This window comes from Biomphalaria glabrata, chromosome 12, assembly GCF_947242115.1.
Source record: "Biomphalaria glabrata chromosome 12, xgBioGlab47.1, whole genome shotgun sequence".
NCBI classification, from domain to species: domain Eukaryota; kingdom Metazoa; phylum Mollusca; class Gastropoda; family Planorbidae; genus Biomphalaria; species Biomphalaria glabrata.
Genome location: NC_074722.1, coordinates 16981323 through 17002018, shown reverse-complemented (window position 1 = coordinate 17002018; position 20696 = coordinate 16981323). Strand labels below are relative to the sequence as shown.

The following is a 20696-nucleotide window of genomic DNA, read 5'->3' as shown; positions in this document are numbered from 1 at the left end:
TGGAATTTTTTTTCTTGGACGTCAAATGAATGGACTCTTTAAATGTAATTCTAAAAGAACGTACTCTGTGCACCAATGTCTATTAACCCTCGAAAATTGCTCGTATTGATGAAAACATATTTTAACTAAACTGTTAACTAAGCCGTGTGACGAAGTGTTTTTTTTCCTTTGAAGTCATATGGAATGAATTCTTTAAATGAAATGCTTAAAGAACGCACTTGGTGCACCAATGTCTATGAACACTCGATAAATGGCTCGTAATGATGAAGGCGATTTTTATTCTAGCTAGGCCGTTTGACGTAGTGTTTTTTTCCTTTGACGTCATATGGAATGAATTCTTTAACTGAAATGCTTAAAGAACGCACTCGGTGCACCAATGTCTCTGAACACTCGATAAATTTCTCGTATTGATGAAGGCGATTTTTAGTCTAGCTAGGCCGTGTGAGGTAGTGTTTTTTTCCCCTCTGACGTTATATGGAATTAATTCTTCAAATGAAATGCTAAAAGAACGCGGTATAGTAATGTTTATTAAGCCTCGTTATGTGACTCGAGTTTAAAAAAGGAATGATATCTTGATCTAGATTTAATCTAGATTTTTTAAACAAGATCTAGATTTTTATTACAGTATATCTAGATCTGGATTTATATTCTAATTAAAATTATTTTAGAGTCTAGATCTAGAATTTCTAGATTTAGTTTAGACTAAAATAGACTAGATTAAAATGTAGAATTTCAATTTCTAAACTTAAAGTGTAAAAAAAAGTGTAGATTTTGATTTCCAAACGTTTTGATCAATATTGCAATGTTATAATATACTAAAACTAATCTACTATTTTTAATTTAATTTAAATTTAAATTTACGGCAAATAAATCTTTGAAACATTATTACTTTTGACCATCAAAATTAAATCACCTCTTGAATATTATTTGCGAATATGCAGATCCGACAGGGATCCGACTTCGACTGGGGCCGCCTCTGAGTTTGTGTAACAGAAACTCTCTTTGTAATCTTGTTGTAAAAAATATTGTGCCAGTACTCAGTGATGTATTGCCTAACTTTTAACTACTAATAAGATAATAATAAACGTTAAAAAAAAAGTAAAACTTTTTTTTCCCATATTGAAAAAGGTGCCTGTACGTTGTACCGGTACGTACCGTCACAAAAAAAGCACTGTATATATAGATATATATATATACCAATTGTCGAAGACAATACATGAACCACTTTAAAAACAAAATAGTAGACAATTGATTACTGATATTAATGATTTGGTTGGATACCACACCCACAAACACACATTCTCAAACTCGGATTAAGTTTAAAACTAAAAGTGATACCTAGAAGTACATAATTCAATTAATTTAGTCAATCAATTATTGACAATTAATTGTGTTGCTTGATATCGAAAAAAGAGAAAAAAACTTCAACATTTTCGAGGCATATAAAAGTTTAAATATTTGGTGCGCCCATTAGAGAAGATTTCTGTTATGTATTTCTGAAATATAATTTGCTTCTTTCTTTATCCAGATGATGTATCCTTTCGAAGTCTATAGATGGATGTGCATCGATAATATGGTTGATGAAGACAACAATCTCTATCGACTTTTGGTTAATCTGAGAGTCCAGGATCACAACATTGAAAGTCAAGATATACAGAGAGGATGTAATGATACCACGTGGCAAGCACCGAATGTAGGTATAAATGAAAGTGCTCATAGAATGCTATGATGGACTAAAATTTTTTTTTTATATATAAAAGGGGAAATTGTTATTTAAAAGTTTTAAGTTCATTTTTTTAAATTACATTACTTTATTTTTTTTTTTATAAATCACTGTATTCTTTTTAAATAAGACTTTGCATTTCTAGTATGCCGACTAGCGCAGCGGTTCTCAATCTTTTTAGCTCAGCAACCCCTTTTTTATAATTCCTCACTCTGAAGCGACTTCTCTCTCTACAGCCTCTCTTTACAGCAAAACTATTTTTGTTTTAACATTTCCTCATGTGATACAATGGAAGTCTCTGATATCTATTACCAAAGCTTTATGTTAAATCACAACACACATTATAGTCTTCGTTTGTCGGTTCAATGCCATTGTTCTCATAGTGAGTAAATACGATTGACAACATTAAAATATTATTTTTTTCTGTTTCTATTTCCCAGTCTGAACTTTCATTTGGTAGGATAATAGTGTTTCAGAAAAATCGAGCCATGCTGCATTTGATCCATGCAGTGACGCGTTAAATTGCTTGTAATTCTTGTGGCAGTTTCTTTGTCACTAATATTTGTTGATGAATCATACAGTTAGTTCCGATGACACATTCTTTACTAAACTTCGAAATCTTGACCAAAATTCTCGCAAACCTGGAGTACCATCTGTGTTGGAATCACTAATAGTTTTCAAAATGATTTTCTGTTTTTTTCAAAAATCAAATGTTTTGTAAATGTCCCATATGGTTTGCAAAAGAGAAATTCGTCTGTAAAATCGCCCTCTTTTTAAATACCTATTTTTACCTTAGAGTACTGGGTATCCAGTGGATAAACCTCGGATGTTGAGTAGCATTTATTTTGGCTACATAGATTCGGCTTTTACAACTTTGTTACAAATAACGCACTAAGATTTGTCAATTTCTGCTACAATAAAATAAAGCTATATCGATATTCTACGTTCTTTTCTTAACGCCTTTTTTAGTGAGAACTTTCTCATGGGCTATTTAATAATGAAAATATGACCTGAAATACCATGAACAAAGGCATATTGTTAGCTTAAACGAAATTTTTTTTTTTGAAAATATTTAGATTCATTTAAATTGCTAAATATATATATTCAACGACAATTAAAATGGTTGAGGTCCTACTGTCTAAAGAATCTATCCTATAAGGACAATTTCAAAACATATTAACTTCCAATACAATAAAGTTTTAGCGCACATTTAATGTTCAAACTAAATAGCGTGTTACTGTAACATTTTGTATTTAGCGCACATTTAATGTTCAAACTAAATAGCGTGTTACTGTAACATTTTGTATTTAGCGCACATTTAATGTTCAAACTAAATAGCGTGTTACTGTAACATTTTGTATTTAGCGCACATTTAATGTTCAAACTAAATAGCGTGTTACTGTAACATTTTGTATTTAGCGCACATTTAATGTTCAAACTAAATAGCGTGTTACTGTAACATTTTGTATTTAGCGCACATTTAATGTTCAAACTAAATAGCGTGTTACTGTAACATTTTGTATTTAGCGCACATTTAATGTTCAAACTAAATAGCGTGTTACTGTAACATTTTGTATTTAGCGCACATTTAATGTTCAAACTAAATAGCGTGTTACTGTAACATTTTGTATTTAGCGCACATTTAATGTTCAAACTAAATAGCGTGTTACTGTAACATTTTGTATTTAGCGCACATTTAATGTTCAAACTAAATAGCGTGTTACTGTAACATTTTGTATTTAGCGCACATTTAATGTTCAAACTAAATAGCGTGTTACTGTAACATTTTGTATTTAGCGCACATTTAATGTTCAAACTAAATAGCGTGTTACTGTATCATTTTGTATTTAGCGCACATTTAATGTTCAAACTAAATAGCGTGTTACTGTAACATTTTGTATTTAGCGCACATTTAATGTTCAAACTAAATAGCGTGTTACTGTATCATTTTGTATTTAGCGCACATTTAATGTTCAAACTAAATAGCGTGTTACTGTAACATTTTGTATTTAGCGCACATTTAATGTTCAAACTAAATAGCGTGTTACTGTAACATTTTGTATTTAGCGCACATTTAATGTTCAAACTAAATAGCGTGTTACTGTAACATTTTGTATTTAGCGCACATTTAATGTTCAAACTAAATAGCGTGTTACTGTATCATTTTGTATTTAGCGCACATTTAATGTTCAAACTAAATAGCGTGTTACTGTAACATTTTGTATTTAGCGCACATTTAATGTTCAAACTAAATAGCGTGTTACTGTAACATTTTGTATTTAGCGCACATTTAATGTTCAAACTAAATAGCGTGTTACTGTAACATTTTGTATTTAGCGCACATTTAATGTTCAAACTAAATAGCGTGTTACTGTAACATTTTGTATTTAGCGCACATTTAATGTTCAAACTAAATAGCGTGTTACTGTAACATTTTGTATTTAGCGCACATTTAATGTTCAAACTAAATAGCGTGTTACTGTATCATTTTGTATTTAGCGCACATTTAATGTTCAAACTAAATAGCGTGTTACTGTAACATTTTGTATTTAGCGCACATTTAATGTTCAAACTAAATAGCGTGTTACTGTAACATTTTGTATTTAGCGCACATTTAATGTTCAAACTAAATAGCGTGTTACTGTAACATTTTGTATTTAGCGCACATTTAATGTTCAAACTAAATAGCGTGTTACTGTAACATTTTGTATTTAGCGCACATTTAATGTTCAAACTAAATAGCGTGTTACTGTAACATTTTGTATTTAGCGCACATTTAATGTTCAAACTAAATAGCGTGTTACTGTAACATTTTGTATTTAGCGCACATTTAATGTTCAAACTAAATAGCGTGTTACTGTAACATTTAAAATTAAAAAAAAAAAAAACTTGTTCGTTCTATTCAACACAAAGATCCAGAACGTTTGTCAGTGAGAAGAGTGCACATCTAAAACTACGTTTCTTTTTATAGTGGCATTCCTTTAACCCCCACTCCCCCCTCCAGACAAAATACATTCTCGCCTCCACCCTTATCTAGCTAATAGGTCTGTAAGCATTTGGGAGCTGGAGTTTTCCTGCAGTGTAAGCTTCTGAAATTCATTATGTTTTAGTCTATACCAAACTTTACTCCTAGAATGAAAATCACGTCTAAGTCAAAGTGAAGCTTGGGACAGGTTGATAATGAACTGTGAGATATATTCTAGGCATTTGAGCATGTACATTCCTAATGGGCTGGATCGTAAGATCATACTGGTGTTCAGAAAGGTGACTTGTGGCGTGTCTATTTGTTGGCGTAAAAATTGTCAACTGAACGATGTCACGTGACTCAGAATTTAACTGTTCTGACCTAAGTGTCACGTAAAAATAAACTCGCTAGAATCTTTGTTTCCTTTACAAGACCATTATGAATTGATCTTGCTGCATTATGAAAATTCTTCATTAGTTGATGAAACGACTTCAATTAATGTAATATTTTTTTAAGCATTGATAATTATGACGTATACTCAAATCTGGATTATAAATACAACAGATTTCGATCTTAAAAAAAAAAACAATAATTCGCGAACCTTTGTCACCATTCTATGAGGTGTCTCTGCGTATGTGTGTGGGGGGGGATTGCCACATAATTTGAGAAACGCTGCCTTCTATAGAATGTAAACAACACGCAAAAGGAGAACTTACTAAAAAAAATAATTAATTGTTCCTAGATGTAGCAAAAAACTTTCTTTTTATTGTCTAATTATTTTATTGAACCTCTGTTACAAGGGCGTAGCCAGGATTTTGTTCGGCCCATTTGCCGAAGTTGTACTAGGATGTCATAGCAACTCTAATTATGCGTAATTCATTTTGTCGGAAAACATGTCCCTCAAACCTCATGCGACGCTCTGTCACAATCTTACTAAGGGGTTGACTCCCAGTTCGGCGTAGGATTTCCTTGATTTAGACTCGATCTCTATAACTGACTCCTAAAATCTGTCTTAGCCATCGTTGTTCTTTGTTCAGCCACATTTAGTCTTTTTTTTTTTCAATTTCGGCAGATGAATATTCATTGTACTTTATTAATGAAGCCCAGCCACTGGTAGAAATTTGTAACCTCTCTTGACCACGCTCTTAAAATTAGGTGACTATTTTGCTTTAGATTTTATATCAAAAAGAGAAGTTTTATCGTCAAAATTATCTGGTGTGTGTGGGGGGGAGGGGTTAAATTAAAAAATCTCTGGAGTTGTTTTTTGTTTAATTCAAAACGCCATTTAGCTACGGTCATAGAATTTGGTGACTGTAGTTTGCTTTAGAAATGATATTGAAGAAAGAGGCTTTCAACATTAAAACGCTCTGTAGGGGGATTTTAAACTCAAAACTATCTGGGGGGTTAAACTTTTTAAAAAGCCATCTGGAGAAGAGAGTTTAAACTCAAAACCCCACATTGGCTTTGCTACGCTCAAATAATTTTAGGGTGTAATTTGCTTTTCTTATATTAAAGATGAATGTTTTAGCATTAAACCCCACTGTAGGGAAATTTAAACTCAAAACCCCCATTTGGCTTGGCTACGCTCATAGCATTTTTATGTGCGTAAGTTGCTTTTTTTTATTGAAGAGTTAATTTTTAGCTTCAAACCACGCTGGTGGTGGGTTTAAACTAAACCCCCCTTTGTCTACACTTATAGATTAAACTCAAAATCTATTTAGCTACGCTCATAGATTTTATAATGTGTAATTTGCTTTTTTATATTAAAGAGGTATAGGTATTTTTAGCTACGAACCCCGCTGAAGGGGGGTTTAGATTCAAAATCCCTTTAGCTACGCTCATAGAATTTTGAATGTGTAACTGTTTTTTTTGTATTAAATTGGGGGTTTTATTGTAAATTTTGGAGAGGGGTTCAAAATGAAAATCTTCCTTAAATGTGTTCTTGGAATTTGGGGATTCTCGTTTGCATTTTTTTTTTGTTTTTTTTAATAGAAGAGGGGGATTTAAATGCAAAACCCCATGATAGGGGGTTTTAAACTAAAAACCCCCATGGCATTGCTAGGGCAAGTGATGGTTTAGTATTAAAATTTCACCAAAAATAAACGAAATGAAAGCAAAAAAATCAGTCACTAAATTCCACCCCTCCCCCCTCTTCGGAGGGGATTTCATTTCGGGGGGGGGAGGTTGAACCCCACCCACCCCTAGCTACGACCATACTCTGTTGTAACAGTTTTACTTTTCTACTGTTCACTGAATGATACATCTATAATCAATTTGGTTATTATTCAAAGATTTTTTTAAAAAGAAAACGCGATTATTCTTGTAGATACCAATTAACAAATTTAACGCGAGTGGAAATCTGGTGTAGAATTAAAATAGTCATAACGATAACTTATAAATCAGATCAATTATTAAAATAAATAATTAGTTCTATAGCGAAATGTTTGTTAGTTAAAATCATAATAAAAGAAATAATTTAAAACTTCCTGAAAATCATATTTCTTTCAAAAATATTTTGCCGCGCCTCTGCGTGTGACACTCCCCTGAGAATGGCACCAAGGCATCATGCCCCTTGCCCTTTTCCCTCACTTCGCCTATGCGTAAATATTTTACAGTTTGTTTTTCAAACATTTTTTTAGCCTTTAAAAAAAAAGAAAACTGACATTGTAACTACATTGTAACGGGAACTTCCTAGAAATGAATTGGTTTATTGGCTTCTTTTAAAGTCAATCCATTTGAGTAGGACCTACATTTACATGTACATATAAAACTCAATGCCAAGGTAATTATTTCCAACAGGGAGACTGTCTTCAGTTGCAATGTACTCCAGGCAAAGTCTTAGAAAACGGAACTTGTGTCACAGTCTTTAAAGAGATGAAAGGTCTCATGTATAGATTGAAAGCCTTAATAGTATTCAAAGAATGGAACATTACTCGTTACAATCTGACAATACACAATATGGTGCTAATGGCAGAAAGTCAGGTAATATCTATCTATTTATCTATCTATCTATCTATCTATCCTATCTATCTATCTATCTTTCTATCTATCTATCTATCTATCTATCTTTCTATCCTATTTATCTATGTATTTATATATTAAAAAAAAAAGTAAAGTTCCCCTTTAAGGCCTTGTGGTCTGTAGGGCCTTACTGACCAACAGGTAAACAAGTCCATGGTAGCTCGTGACCAGTGGACTTTGACGAGGAAAAAAAAAGGAGGGGGGTAGATTAGGGCACATGGCCAATGCAGGCCGAAAATGATGGGTAGACACGCGAAGCTGACTCTCGGGTCTGAGGGGACATGTTAACAGCAAAGTACGTGCATTGTATAACAAGCAAAACTATATATATATATATATATATATATATATATATACATGTGTGTGTGATTGTGCGCGCGCACATACACATTTATATATGCTCAGGTAAGGAAAGAATCTAGACGCTAGTAGGTCCAGGTGGATATGGACATGTATTAATAATAAACACATAAATAGACAATTGAATTAACTAAATTGTAGGTTGGCTGTCCACTGTTGTGAGTACAGTTAACATTAACAAATAAATGAGGAGTACATATTTATAGAAATTTATAAATGTAATAGTCGTGTCTGATTCAATGGTCATCAAGTTTTCGAATTAGGATGGTTAACTTGGAACACTGGTTTCCTTAGAAATCACCCACCTGATATTCCCCACCCCGCGACCTTAGGGGTGGGGGGGACAAGAGAGGAGAAAAGCGGAACCACTTAACACTTATCAGGCTTGACCATCATCCGATACCATGGTTTTACAGGAACGATTTGAATGGCGGTGGGCGTTAGGAGTGCCAACCCAAATTGATGTATGTGACACAAAATTTTAATGTCCCTGGACTTAATAGCCGTGTGTGTGTGTTTAGGCGTTGGAGCGTAACTTGGGATGTGTGAGGCCTATAGTGGGTGGTCGGATCTAAAATCGGTGTAATAGGATAATTGTACAATGCTAAGCTAGTAGTTAAGGGGGGGGTAGTTCCGCATTGGTCAGTTCAGTAACTCCCTTACACTGCTCTTATTATGTATTTCCTACAGTCACTCTTTTGCTTGTTTTCCATATACTGTATTGTATCACATTGTATCATATTGTACAATAAAAATTCGACATATTATTAATGTGATCTTTATTTTTTTTTCTTTAGTTAAAAAAGGACTTGCAGAATATCAGTAATGCGTTTAAGTATCAATTTGGAGTTGTTGGCGTTGATACAGACACAAACGTAACAGTCACAGGGCATTACCTCCCTGTCTTTTGGACCGACGTTTATGTTCTAGCCTCGAATAGTTTCATCAGAGATGACTTTGAAACAATTGCTTTAGAGAAATTCTTTGGGAATGAATCAGGAAGCACGTTTGACTATTACAACATAATTCACGAGGATCTCTCTCGTGACTGTTGCTCAAAAAAAAGCTCGATGTGGCCTAGTGTACAAATTGTGATCGGGAATTACGGACACATCTTTGCTTATTCTGTTGCACATTATATTCCTTTATCGTGGACATTGAAGTGTAGTTATATCATATTTCAACAATCCAATTTTACAATAGAATGGAACAGAACAGATATGTCGTGGAATGTTTCTGTAACAGTTAATTTTGGTGGGGCAAAGGTAATCATCTCGAACATGTCTGATCTTAGTCACATGGAAATGACCGGAAACGAGCTACACGTCTGCCCTAAAGTCTTGGAGAAATACATTCAGAAGTCTCAGAGACTTAACGAGAAAAAAACTATTTTCATAGCGATGAGTGTAGTTACATACGTCTGCTTGTGTGCATCCGAGTTATGTCTCTTGTTGACTTTAGTTACGTACCTTGGATTTCCTGAACTTCGAACTGTGCCAGGTATTAACAACATGTTCCTCTGTGTGAGTCTTCTACTTGCCCAGCTGATCTTGGTTCTTGCATCAAACGTGTAAGTTGTATAGTGTTCGCGATTAGTTTTCTAAGTTATGATTATTATTAAATTCAGACATGCGCGTAGCTAATATTTATCGTAGGCATTTAGGTGATCTCATTTAATGTCCGCTGTTGTTTTATACATTTGTAGTGAAAATCAGATAGACCAATTATTTTTAATGATTTAACTGTATAGAATTTAGCCCTTGTTATGTAAAGGGAGAGTGATCCTTAAAGGATTACGGGCACGACAAGGCCTAAATTGTGTCGATGTGCCTAAACTCAAAACTCAAACTCAACTCTATGAAATTATTTTGCCTAGTTTTTTTTTAATATAAAGAAACAATATATAGAGAGATATAATGTAACTGAAAATAATCAGTCATGGAAACAACACATACCATGGTCTCAAATCTCGGTCAAATATTTAATTAATATTTAAATAATTTTACTGTATTGTAATTTTATTACACAAGTAGGTAGGCCTGATTAGACATTGATACAAAAGATAACAAACAAGTTTTCATATTATGGTTATGAGAACATTTGAAATTATTTTTGTCACGTATTACATTCCAAGTTTAAGATAAAAGAAGGTTAGGTTAAATGTTCGCCAATTTTCAGATTTATTACATTCTAATATTTCTAACTATGATACAGATTAAACATAGATACGACAATAAGCGCTTCTAAATGTTTTAGAAAAGAGGGACCTTAACAAAAAAAATTTCTGCTATTATGATAAAACCTATTCTCATTCTCCAGATCTGTGCCCAGTACACTCTGTACAAGTGTAGGTATAATCACACATTTCTTGTGGCTGTGGCACTTCTCTTGGAGTTTCTTGTGCAGCCTCCACATGTTTCAAGTGTTTACAGCCAAGATTCCAACTCAGTCATTGAAAGGTCGGGACAAGAAGGTTATTGTTGTGAAACTGACGACACTGTCACTGATCGGTCCAGCAGCAGTTGTGTTTGCAGTTATAATTGCGTCTTATGTAACATCAAACACCATTGGCTATGGCCGACAGTCTTGTTATCTTGATTCGTCATACCTTATAGGTAGGTAGAAAATTCGGGCATTATATGCGACAAGGATCGCTGAGGAGCTCCAGAAATGTTGATTCAATACACGTCGATGTTTCCATCAGGAAACAGTTTGGCTTGGCATTCGTTTTTGTTTCCTAAATAGAGTGCACTTTTCATGCTTTGACATGAGCCGTGGTCCAATCTCTCTGAGGATAATTCCGTTCTGTCTTTAAGCGCTCAGTCACAACTCACCTGTATTCAAAATTTGATAAAAAGCCCCTTTATATACTGTAACCATAAGTAAACAAAAAATAGGTCAATAAGACGAAATTACTTCATTCTCTGTCTCTGATAACAACAGATTTGAATTTCCAAACGATATACTTCTAAGTAGACGTGACAAAAAAGAGTTATGCTGAACTTAAAATAAAGTGACTTTACAATAATTACTTTCTCCCACGGACACATTGTCTTTTTAGTGGAATGGTCGTGTAGGACACGCAAGTCATATCCTTAGGCTAGTCGAACATGAAATACCATAAGAATAACATTTGTATTTGTTTTAGTTTCAGTATTTCAATAAATTATGTCCACTAATATTTGTAATAGTTTCGTTTTCTATTTCCAGGCTTTTCCATGTTTGCTCCAATCTGTTTAGTTTCTGCGTGTAACTTGACATTTCTTGGTCTAACTGTTGCAAGCATCCACAAAGTTAATCAGATCCTAAATTTAGCTTCCTGTGAACTGGACCAATACAAAAACTGTTTACTGTATGTCAAACTGTCCTCTGTGACTGGAATTTACTGGCTAGTGACTATTGTGGCTGAGGCTGTCGACAGTGATGTCCTATGGTAAGTAATTGAAAGGGAAAACATTAGAAAATGGTCATCTAAATATAAAATTGTATGTTACTTTTTTTTTACAATTGATAGCTGTAATACTTATGTAAGCCAATGGCAACATTTAAGAACTATTATTTTGAGACAACTTCTCAGAATACTTAAGTAGCAAGACATTTATTTTACGCAATGGTCACCTCAAAGAACTTTCATTTCCTGTTAGTCATGTAGTATTGTATGTGATTTACTGTATATATCCATCGGTAATGATAATTATTTTATAAACAAAATAAAACAAAAGAAAATAACTAATTTAAAAGGCTATTTAAAATAAAATAGAAACAAATGAAAAAAAACAACCCACGTACAATCTAAACAGCAGGAATCTTTTAATCTTCTTTTAAATGCAGACGTTACTAGAAAAAAGAAGATGATTACGTCCTTCGCGTCATACATTTAGTCATACATACTGCTATAACTTAGCAATTAACCTCAACGAAAGTGATATAAAACAGAACGTTTAATAATCAATTATAAACTACATCTAGAGCCAAACTTAGAAACACATTTCAGGCCTTCTTGTTTACATCTCTAATCATCGGCCATCTTCCTTCCTCTGTTCTCTATCGTATCCTCTGGTACACAATGTCGCGCCAAATGACAGTGCGCAATGTAGAGTCATAACAATACTAATCAATAACTTAAATTCTGCCATATTTCTGGTTTTGCTTGCTAGCTCAGGCAACCCATTCCATGCTCTAAAAGCACTAAGGAAGAAGGAGCATTTGTACAAATTTGTGCTAGAATTCTGAACGAGGAATGTGCCTTTATTTTTGTTTCTTTCTGAGTATTTTATTAGATTGTGTTTTTGTATTTGAATATTACGGTTCAGTGTTTTATGTTTAATTGCTACTTTACTTATGAGTCTTCTATCCTGAAGGCTTTCTATATTTAGTGATTTTATCAAAGGTGTTACTCTAATCAAATGTGAATATTCGTTGGTTATGAATCTCACTGATCTATTTTGTGTCTGTTTCAGTTTTTTTTTTGTTTTTTTTTTAGTTGAGTTGAGTGATCCCAAACAGACTAGAAATACCTTTGCAGGTCCATATGTATTTTGTCTATTTAAGTACAATTTACATTTTGAAATAATCAAATAAAACTTTAAATCTATAAATCGTATTCGAAAATAGTCATTAACATAAACACTATAATTTTGTTTAGTTTCTTCTAATTAGTTCACATTAACAAACTAAATGAAGCTTCATTAAGTCGTATAATGAGATGGTAAAACTGTCTAGTGGCAACATCAATAGATTATCAATGCAATTCAAAATGCACTTGAAATTATTTTAAAATATTTTTTTTTATTTTGTTCCTAAAAAAATATAAAATCATATAATCTTTACACCCAGCTGTTAATATATTGAAAGTGTACTAACAATCTGTCGATTAAGCAAAGTATCATTTGAACAAACCGTATTCAACTTATCCAGGGACTTATCTTGTCATCTGAAACAGACATACAACTAGAGAGACAACCAGACTAGTATTTAAAAGAAATACTTTAAAAACAACAACAAATCTGATATTAAGTGTACTTGTATTTGTACCAATGAGTTTGGATCAGTCATATAATTAAATTTGTCTGGACAAGTTGAGGAAGGGGGGGGAAGTAGAGGGGGAGAAAGAGGGGCTAGAGGGGTAAATTGTTCCGTGAAGCTTTTCAAAAGTAGTTCATATTTTTAAAAATCTGTACGACTTGAATTCGAACTCAAGGGCTCAAGATACATTTAGCCAATACACTCAAAGATGTGCCAGCGAAGTGCTGAAAATAGGTTTCATTTCTGTCTATAGTTGGTTTCATATCTGTCTATAGTTGGTTTCATATCTGTCTATAGTTGGTTTCATATCTGTCTATAGTCGGTTTCATATCTGTCAATAGTTGGTTTTATATCTGTCTATAGTTGGTTTCATATCTGTCTATAGTCGGTTTCATATCTGTCAATAGTTGGTTTCATATCTGTCTATAGTTGGTTTCATATCTGTCTATAGTTGGTTTCATATCTGTCTATAGTCGGTTTCATATCTGTCAATAGTTGGTTTTATATCTGTCTATAGTTGGTTTCATATCTGTCTATAGTCGGTTTCATATCTGTCAATAGTTGGTTTCATATCTGTCTATAGTTGGTTTTATATCTGTCTATAGTTGGTTTCATATCTGTCTATAGTCGGTTTCATATCTGTCTATAGTTGGTTTCATATCTGTCGATAGTTGGTTTCATATCTGTCTATAGTTGGTTTTATATTTGTCTATAGTTGGTTTCATATCTGTCTACAGTTGGTTTTATATCTGTCTATAGTTGGTTTCATATCTGTCTATAGTTGGTTTCATATCTGTCTATAGTCAGTTTCAAACGTTTTATTCTTTACACGTGTATAAATCAGGGAAATTCAATGTATACAACCACTAATGTGAAATACATTTTTTTCCATTTTTTGGTATCCAGCAAAATAATTAATTAACACATTGTTGTTGTTGTTTTTTTTTTGTTTTTGTTTTTGTAAATGATTCTTGTTTTATTATGTAGTAGAAATAATTGCAAATGTTCATCTTGATCTGAGAAAGGGAGTGGGAGAAATAACTTGTAAAAAAAATGTACTAGATAGACCAACAGATAGTCAGAGTGAGCTGATAGAAGCTTTGTTAAAAGACTTTGTTTATCTTCGGCTATGAAGACAAAACTACACAGCTGTTTGCTTGACAGCTCTCACTACGTGCTGTCCCCTGCCCCATACACAGCTGTTTGCTTGACAGCTCTCACTACGTGCTGTCCCCTGCCCCATACACAGCTGTTTGCTTGACAGCTCTCAATACGTGCTGTCCCCTGCCCCATACACAGCTGTTTGCTTGACAGCTCTCAATACGTGCTGTCCCCTGCCCCATACACAGCTGTTTGCTTGACAGCTCTCAATACGTGCTGTCCCCTGCCCCATACACAGCTGTTTGCTTGACAGCTCTCAATACGTGCTGTCCCCTGCCCCATAGAATATTTACCCCAAACATCAGCAGAAGGAGGCTCTATTTGATATCACGTGCTGAGTTTCCTCTTAGGATGATTTCAAGCGATACTAATTATAAACAAATAACGTCATTAGTCGTGAAATTGAGCTCTATTTCTTAGTTTACAAAATTGATCCCAGCTTTTAAAGATACTTCTAGTTTTAATTAATATATTTTGATCTATTTCCCAAGGTTTATTTCATTATTGCTGAATGGTCTTCAGGGTGTGGCAATCTTTATTTCTTACATATGCAACAAGAGAGTGTATGGATTGATTTTTACAAAGACCTCGTCAAGTGTCATTACATCACTCCCTCAAACTTAATGAGAGTCAAGAAAGATCAGAGCCTAGTGTGTCAAAACGTTTTTCCAAAGATTACAAACAACCGGACAACAAGATTGTGTTCTAATTTCCATATCCAAGTTAGGAATTTAATGTGTTTTGGACTGGGACTGTGTCTAGTATAAGCCTTGTAGACTTGATTAGTTATGTTAGGATTCAAACGAAATTCAAAACAGATTATTAATTGTTTTTAATTTTGAATATAAAAGTAAACCCAGAGTATTTCTTTTTTTTTTAGGATACCTCAGCTTTTTAGCTTTTGACTTCAGTTGTCGAGCTGTTTACATCCTAGGAATCCTTGGGCCTTTGCCTCTTTTCTTTGCCTCTTTTTTGGGCATTGCCTCTTTTTTGGGCTATTGGCCTCTTTATTGGGCTTTTTTTTTTAATAAAAAAAGGTGCATATTTTATTAGTAAGCGTACAAATTAAGTAGTTACATTTTAAAGTACAATGATTGCAAAACATAGCAATGCATATAGTTACAATTATGTTGTCATAATATTTTAACGTTTTAAATTGCTTTGTATATGGCGTTATTTTTTTCCACTAGCATATAATGAATATTTTTTTAATTTAAGGTTCTTAAAATATATGTGGTAAGAATCAATCAAATAGTGAAAGTAGAAACTTAAATGATATTAAAACATTTTAAACATCGTAGTCACATTTTTTTTCCACTTTGTCTACATTGCTTATGGTTGTTTCCTTTGTGCTTTGCTACATTACCCCAGTTCTTTATATTAACTTCTATCAAACGTGCATACACATCTATGTGTGTACATACTTATGCCAATATAGGCATTTAAACATTTATATTGTTTCTTTTGTTGTCTCCCTTTTAATGACAATTTTTGATTTCCTCCCTTGAGATATGGAAAACTACTTCCTCATCATTAAGGTGGAAATCCTGTCTGCTAGAGTCAGTATATCGGGAGTTTCTGTTCAGAAACAATTTCTCTGTGGCTTTTTTTGGTCACAGGGACCAATTAGAGTCGTACTGAAAGTTATTTTATATGTATCTATATATCTATATACTAGACATATGTACATATATATATATATACTTTTTTTTTCTTGAATATTTTCCCCCTTCTTTCCCCCCCCCCTTTTTTAATTTTTCCTTTTCCCCTCTTTAATATATTATTTCTCTGTAGACTGCACAAGCATGCGCAATATTGACAATGGTAGTGGAGAATTATTTTTTTTAACAATAGTAAAAACTTTGACATATGACATGTAAAAAAAAAAAAAAAAAAAAAACAATTTGATGTAGAAGCTTGTTGAGATATGAAGTTATGTTGATGCTGAATATTAGAAAAACAGAAGAAGAGTAATTTCTGTACAGACTGTAAACGTCTGCAAGGTAGTAAGAAATAATATATTTGTATGTAGACTGCACAGGTATGCACAATACGGATAGTGATGGTATTTTTTCAATATTCGTAAAGAAGTCACTATGGACATAATTGTTAAAAAGTACAAATTTATACAGAGAATTGTTTGCTTAGATATCATGTGGTCATGCCTGATTCTCAATACAGTAACAACAGAAGAAAAACAATGTTTACATAAAACTTAAAGGTCTGCCCTTGTTCTTGATTTCTTGGAGTTACTCTTCTTTCCCTTTTCTTGGGTTTTCACGTGTTCGCTCCTGGTTCCTTATTGTTTTTCCGTTCCTTGACTTGCCGGCCTAATGTTCCATTTCGATATGATTCTCTGTTTTAATCGAATGAGATCTCTCGTTTTCTCCTGCCTAACTCGCTCGTCCTTGTAGACTAAACTTTGGTTTAAGTCTTTACAGTCACAGGGTCAAGGCGTGGCCTTAGTGATTGTGTACTGTCTTGAATTGTCTTAACCCTTGTCAATTTCAAGGGGCGATCACTGTTTTTTTTTATTTGGAGTACTAGACTTTTAAATTATATGGTTACAGGGTCTTTAAATATATAAAAAGGGTCATTTGGGATATATATCTATACACACGCATACACACTCGCATACACATATTTATATATATATTCCCTTTTCTTTAAGTTAATGGACAATCTTGGTATTTTTATGTAGCGCTATATTGTTTCACTTTGCGTTCAATAATTTTCTTAAAAATGTGATCTAATAATACTTCTACGCACCTTATATTATGGTAGACAATTTGTAGGTAGGTATTCCAAATAAGGTTTCATAAGTATTTCATTTTAGTTTTTTCCATTAACTGTAAAAAATAATATAAAATGCATGTGGTATTTCGTTTATAATAATAAAGATGATTAGATTACTTTAGTTTAGTTTTACCTCATGTGTTTAATTATTACTTTTAATAATTACATTAAAATCTTTTTCAGTTCTCATTTTTTATATTTTGTATTTATATATAATTGATTTACCAAAAATTTTACAATCATCTTCTATCTTCTTGAATTCATTTTTTCGTGACCCCCGAAAGGGAAAGGGAAAGACTCTAATAGTCTTTGCGAGGTTTGTCCGTCCTATTTTGATTTCATAGACAAGAAAGAATATTGAAAAGCAAATATCAAATTTTAGATCTTTCAAAGTTTTTTTTTTTCTTTTCTGAAAGGGAAAAGTTAATTTTTTTTTAAATTAACTATGCAGGCAGTATTTTCCATAAAAAAAAAAATTACAACTATTCACTATAAAAAGTAAAACAAAACCACGGTAAATAATTTAGTAAGGGTAGATATGATTTCACTGTATCTTCAACACATTTACGCATAGTATTTTGGTATTGTTTTTAAATGTTTAACTTTTTTTTTTACTAAATTTGGTATTTTCAGTCATATTAGCTACTTACTTTTAAAACAAAATGTTTATTTTGATTTAAAATAGAATCCTTTTGTATACATTTAAGTCGAATATCATTTAAAACAACAATTAATAAGCATTGTTTCATAGTATATGGGTAATGTGCACTGTTTACATTTGCACCCTACTGAATTCTGAATTGTAGCCAATTTTTGGCACCTTCAAATCCTTTAACTCCTTCTAAGTAGCAATCATTGTGCTTTCACTGAAGTAAAGATGTACGGATAAGCTCTTGTACCCTTTGACTATTAACAATAATAATAATACAAAGTCTTTATTACTGAGAATGAAATTTCATGTCAATATGTGTGCTTAACATTACACAAAAACTAGCATTGGCTTATCAGGAACTGATGCGGAAAAGGTAGGTGCACTCACCCCCTTCCCTGAATTCCGAGTAGCCAAATTTTAGACAATCTTTTGCACCTTCAAATCATTGAACTTCTTGAAAGTAGCAACATAACTAGCAATCCTTCCATTTAAGTACAGTTGCAAAGAGAAGCTAATATTGGAATAAACTAAAAAAAGCTAATCAGGAGTTGATTATCGACCATGTCTGTGGCATTTACTTTTCGAGAGACTAGAGGCGGACTGGCTATATGGGCATTTTGGGAAAATATCCGGTGGGCCGGTACCAAAATGGTCCAATTAGGCCATCGAAATGACCTCATTGATGCCAATTTGCACATCAAATTGTTAGAGGATTTATAATACTCTCTTATATAAAGGCCCTCTGAGTCTTTTGCGACGAAAAGCGCTAAGAAGGGGGCATGCACACTGCCGTTTAAGATAGAGCAGAAGGGGCGCACTGAGACGGATATTGACTTTAAGAGAACAAGTTCCCAAGTCTAGAGCCGATGTGAAGAGACTGTGCTCAAGGCAGATGTTGTTTTATGTACTTGTGAATAAACATCGTTGCCTCGTTGAGTTGTTTCTCTTAAGTTATTTTAATATTTTCCGAACTAATGAAATAGCCTCATTCGTAGACAGTACTACTAGTAGGCTTCATCCTTTTAGGGCCTACATACTTAGCAATTAAAAAGAAACAAAAGGCCTATGTTTCTTATAAAGATATAGAGTTCACTGTATGCATTCACATCGATACATTATCTAACTTAACCTAATGATTTTGAGGACAGATAGACCTAGACATGGATGCCCATCATAGAATATAGAACTAGTAGGACTGATTTTATTGAAATGGCAGGGCCGATTTTGACACCCAGTCCGCCCCTGCAAGAGACTGTTTTTCCTTTGCAACTTGAGATGGAGTAACCTCGCCATTGTTGGGGGAAAGCCTAGGTGGTAAATTTTCGAGTACTGGGCTGCCCATAAATCGGCAATTTTCCATACTGATCAGATTCAAATGGATGGAGAGCCATCGCAATTTGAGGTCAGGAGGATAGAGATCTTGACGGAGAGCAGTGATCTTACCTCTGTTCTCCTGCCTGCGGGGCTCCAATAGGGGCAATAGCTGAAACGTGAAGAACACTCTCAGCACTGTGCACTATAAGCATTCCTAGACAACTTCTCCATCGCGACGAGGAGCAATTTTTAGCGGCCCCCGAAAGGGGAAAAGACGCTATTAGTTTTGTGTGAAATGTCTGTCCGTCCGTCCCTTTCAGATCTCGTAAACTAGAAAAGATATTGAAAATCCCACATCACAATATTTTAGACCATTCAAAGTTCTGATGCAACGGCTCCTTTTTTTTTTCCTGAAACCGAATAATCTAATTTTTAAAATCAGTTATGCAAGCAGTTTTTTAAAGAGAAAAAGCTAATTGGTATGCATTATAAGTTAGACCTAATTTAAAACGAATAGTAATCTTGTTAACTCTATTTGCCTGAACTAATTACTACACAGTATACGCCATCGATGTATTTTTTTAAGGATACGAATAAAAGATTGAGCTTTTCAAAACAATTACATTAATTAAAAGACTTCAATTAGGCCAGCAGAGGCGCGTTAGCTGAGCGGTAAAGCGCTTGGCTTTCGAACCGAGGGTCCAGGGTTCGAATCCTGGTGAAGACTGGGATTTTCAACTTCGGAATCCTTGAGCGCCTCTGAGTCCACCCAGCTCTAATGGGTATCTGACATTAGTTGGCGTTGGTCGTTGTGCTGGCTACATGACACCCTCGTTAACCGTAGGCCACAAAAACAGATGAACTTTACATCATCTGCCCTATAGACCACAAGGTCGGAAAGGGAACTAGTTAGGCCAGGTTCACATCTAACTTTGCATTCAATTGCACCTATCCTTTGATCTGCTGGACCGTTGGGGCACTACACAAGATCTGTCAACCTTCTTTCTCCATTCTTATCTCTCATTTGTCTTTGATATAATTTCATTTGGATGTTCTTTCTGAAAATATTGAAGCCTGCCTGGGTGGACCACTTCGGGGGCCGATTTTGAGTTTGTTTCCACACAAACTGTCTGTGTAACCTTATTCAGTAAAGTTATTGATAGTTTCGATAACCAAAGTCGACTTTTACACTTGTTTTTTTTTTTACCGTACAGAGGCACGGACCGCACGGTTAATATCAACAATGTGTACAGTAAATACTTTGTTCGCTTGTTTTTTTATTTTTATTTCAGGAAACAAACATTTACAGAGCTCTAGTTATCACATAGGGAAAAAAGAGAAAATGGAGGGGGGGGGCGCACTAGTTCTTTTTTTTTAGAATCTGTGTAATAGTAAGTAATAAGAAAGTTAAAGCTACGACTTAAAACCACTTGCACCCCCTGCAAAACTTTTTGTTGGCGCACATTACTAATTAGTATTCTAAACAACCTTAAACATTTAACCATAGGGTTTGAAAGAAAGATTGGGCCTTTACAAAACTATTCAATGAATTAGATCATCATTTAATATTATCAGTAAGGTTCGATGCATACCTATCAGTTCATTACATCACGCAATATGAGCAGGATAATATTAACATCCCTACAACAGATAGAAAAAATATAACTAAATACAAACTT

General features: G+C 33.8%; 1 protein-coding gene across 1 annotated transcript in view; it reads left to right on the top strand.

The window, feature by feature from the left end:
- Positions 1-20696, top strand: part of LOC106068805 (uncharacterized) — a 75255-nt gene that overhangs the window by 9921 nt on the left and 44638 nt on the right. Inside the window, exons 3-4 of the mRNA XM_056005710.1 lie at positions 1529-1693; positions 7488-7670. Coding sequence (XP_055861685.1) covers positions 1529-1693; positions 7488-7670 — 348 coding nt within the window. The remainder of the gene's footprint in view (positions 1-1528; positions 1694-7487; positions 7671-20696) is intronic.